The 3,357-nt window shown below is 68.8% G+C and overlaps 1 protein-coding gene across 1 annotated transcript in view; it reads right to left on the bottom strand.

The window, feature by feature from the left end:
* The window catches only part of LOC108509976 (deleted in malignant brain tumors 1 protein-like), an 8,533-nt gene that overhangs the window by 3,392 nt on the left and 1,784 nt on the right, over positions 1 to 3,357 (bottom strand). Inside the window, exons 2-8 of the mRNA XM_017839601.1 lie at positions 2,965 to 3,345; positions 2,427 to 2,756; positions 1,960 to 2,087; positions 1,607 to 1,802; positions 1,022 to 1,339; positions 469 to 798; positions 7 to 297 (exon numbers count right to left, since the gene is read on the bottom strand). Coding sequence (XP_017695090.1) covers positions 7 to 297; positions 469 to 798; positions 1,022 to 1,339; positions 1,607 to 1,802; positions 1,960 to 2,087; positions 2,427 to 2,756; positions 2,965 to 3,345 — 1,974 coding nt within the window. The remainder of the gene's footprint in view (positions 1 to 6; positions 298 to 468; positions 799 to 1,021; positions 1,340 to 1,606; positions 1,803 to 1,959; positions 2,088 to 2,426; positions 2,757 to 2,964; positions 3,346 to 3,357) is intronic.

The following is a 3,357-nucleotide window of genomic DNA, read 5'->3' as shown; positions in this document are numbered from 1 at the left end:
GGCTGCAGGTGCGGGGCCCCCCCCAGCCCTTCACCTGGCACTCCAGGAGAGCCCCCTCGTCCCCCCGGCAGGTAACGGCCTCCAGCCAGGTGAGCTCGCCCTCGCCTGGCCTCACCTGGTCCACGCCCGCTGCCCCCCCACAGCCCACCTGGGCACAGACCACCTGGGCGGCCGCCAGGTGCCAGGAGTGGGCGCAGATCCCGCCCCAGCGCCCGGCATGGAGCACCTGCACCCTCCCCGAGCACCTGTCGGCACCATCGGCCAAGCGCAGGTGGGTCAGGTCGTCCAGGTGAGAGCCTGCAGGTGAAGGGACACACACCTGGTCAGGTGAGGGGACACATACCTGGTCAGGTGAGGGGGCGTTTGAGGCACCTGCTGCTCACCTGCGCCCACCTGCCGCTCACCTGTCCCTCACCTGTCGCTCACCTGCGCACATCTGAGCCCACCTGCCCCTGCCCTGTGGCTCACCTGCGCACACCACGCTGGCATCCTCGTTGTGCTCGCAGCCGTGGATGCCCCAGCTCTTGTGGCGACACTCATCCAGGTGCCCCTCGTAGCCCTGGCAGGTGAGCCCGTCCAGCCAGATGGGACCACGCCCCTCCCCGAAGCGTGCGCGGGGCGGGGCTGAGATCACCTGGCCGCAGCCCAGGGAGCGGCACACGACGGCGGCGGCGGCGAAGTCCCAGGTGTCGTCGCAGACTGTCCCCCAGGTGCCGGCGTGGAGCACCTCGACCCGCCCCGCGCACTCACCTGGGCCGCCCGCCAGGCGCACCTGGGCACCGCCCGACGGCTCCGCACCTGCGGGCAGGGAAGGGGGGAAGGGCATACCTGGTTACCTGAGGGGGGGCGGTACCTGGCGGGGGGGGGATTACAGGTGTGAAGTGAATGGGTGACACCCTAAACCACACCTGAGAACGGCAGGACCCAGGGGAAGGTGGTACCTTGCTGGGGGGAATCACCTGTTCTACCTGCCCGGGGGGGGGATCACCTCTTCTCCCTGCCCAGGCACCCCGAGCCTCACCTGAGCACACCACACCTGCGGCTCTCCCACCCTCACAGGTGCGCTGGGCCCATGGGCTCGTCCGACACTCCCCGAGGTTCTTCTCTGTCCCTTGGCAGCTCACCTGGTCAAGCCACACCTGCCCAGGTGTGCCGAACTCCGCCCCTCGCAGGGCGGTGCCGCAACCCAGGTACCGACAGACCACCTGGGCGGCCTCGTGGGACCAGCCTCCGGCACAGACCCCGCCCCACCTGTCCAGGTGAAGCAGCTCCACCCGCCCAGCGCAGCGGTGGGAGCCGTTGGCCAAGCGCAGGTGAGGCGGCTCCGGGATCAGGGAGTCTGGAAAGACACACCTGGGTGAGGAAGGAGCTCAGGTAACTCCCCCCAGGTGAGCTCCGGGTTGTCCTCACCCCCTCTTCTACCTGGGAAAGGTGGGGGGAACACCTAGGTGAGGCCCAAAACCCCTGTGCCTGGAGCACAGAGTTACCTGGGGACCCTGATACTCCTCTCACCTGTCCCCAGAGCTCACCTGGCACAGGTGGAGTGGGAAGGACACAGAGGGGACCTGGGGGTCCTACCACCCCCCTCACCTGTCCCGGAGCTCACCTGAGCACACCACACCTGCGTCCTCGCCGTGGTAGCAGTCGTTGCGACCCCAGGGCCGGGCGGGGCAGGCGGACAGGTGAGGCTCTGCCCCCGTGCAGTTGGTCTCGTCCAACCAGATGAAGCCAGTGCCCCGCCCAAATTGGGCCCTCCCAGGTGCCGACAGGGCCTTCCCGCAGCCCACCTGGCGACAGACCACCTGGGCGGGCCCAGGACACACCTGAGTGTCCTCAGGACCCACCTGAGCATCCTCCGGACTCACCTGAGCACCCCCAGCACCCACCCGTAGGATCCACCTGAGCCTCCCCAGCCCCACCTGCCCTTCTCCAGCCTCACCTGACACCCCTGGGACTCACCTGGGCGTCCGCCAGGTCCCAGGTGTCGTCGCAGACCGTGCCCCACCTGCCGTTGTGGAGCACCTCGACCCTCCCGGCGCAGCGGCTGCCGGAGCTCACCAGGCGCACTTGGTCGGCCTCGGGGTTACCTGGGGGGCAGAGGAGGGCACAGGTGGGAGGAGGGAGAGGGTCGAGACCCACCTGGAGCGCCCTGGTACCTGTCCAGGTGCTGCCCTGGCACCTTCTCAGGTGCTGAGCCTTGACCACGTGTGTCCCCAGCACCTCCTCAGGTGCTGCACCTCCACCAGGTGCTGCAGGTGCCTCCAACCACCCCAAACACACCTGGACCACCCTTCCCACCTGCCCCCCCTGTGGCCACCTCAGGGGCACCAGGTGAGCGCTGAAACCCCCTCCCAGCCCCCAAAACCAGGTGGAAACCCCAGATGAGCCCCCTCCAGGTGTGTGTGTCCCCCCAGGGTGCTGCTCACCTGTGCAGACCACGCCCGCTGCCCCGCCCAGGTGACACGTGCGGTTCTCCCAGGGCTTCACCTGGCAGCCCAGGAGCTCCTGCTCTGTCCCCACGCAGGTGACGCTCCCCGGCCACACCTTCATCTGCCCCCGCCCGAACCAGGAGCCTCCAGGTGCGGAGAGGGCGTGGCCGCAGCCCAGTTGCCTGCAGACCACCTGGGCCTCAGCCAGGCCCCACCCGTGGTCGCACAGGGCCACCCAGGTGCCCCCGTAGGACACCTGCACCTGCCCCTGGCAGCGGGTGGAGCCGTTGGCCAAGCGCACCTGGGCGGGCACCGCCATCCTGGAGGCTGCAACGACACAGGTGAGCTCACCTGGAGGGGCTGGGGGGGGCAGGGGGCGGGGGGAGGTGGCAGCAGGTGTGGTCAAAGGTAAGTCCCAAACTCCAGCAGGATGTGGTTCCGTGGTCGTGCACCTGAGCCAGGTGAGACCCAGGTGTGCCCTAGGTGTCCCCAGCTATCCCCAGGTGTGTCCCCAGATGTTCCCAGGTGAGTTCACCTGAGCAGATGACGCCGGCGTCCTCCCCGTGGAAGCAGTTGTTGTCCCCCCAGGGCTTGGCGGGACATTCCAGGATGGAATTCTCTGTCCCGGTGCAGTTCACCTCGTCCAACCAGATGACGTCGTGGCCCCGGCCGAAGTGGGCGTGGCCGGGCGCGGCGAGGGCGTGGCCGCAGCCCAGCTGGTGGCAGATCACCTGAGCATCCTGCAGGTCCCAGCCGTCGTCGCAGACCGTGCCCCACCTGTGCAGGTGCAGCAGCTCCACCCGCCCCGAGCAGCGATCGGGGCCCTCCCGCAGCTGCAGGGAGCCCAGTGATGACGTCACTGAGTCTGGGGAGACAGGGGGGACAGGTGAGACAGGTGGGACAGATGGGACAGGTGAGGCAAGTGAGG

This window comes from Lepidothrix coronata, unplaced genomic scaffold (assembly GCF_001604755.1).
Source record: "Lepidothrix coronata isolate B3197 unplaced genomic scaffold, Lepidothrix_coronata-1.0 Scaffold441, whole genome shotgun sequence".
NCBI classification, from domain to species: Eukaryota; Metazoa; Chordata; class Aves; order Passeriformes; family Pipridae; genus Lepidothrix; species Lepidothrix coronata.
The sequence above is the reverse complement of the archived record's forward strand: the minus strand, read 5'-3'. Positions and strand labels throughout refer to the sequence as shown.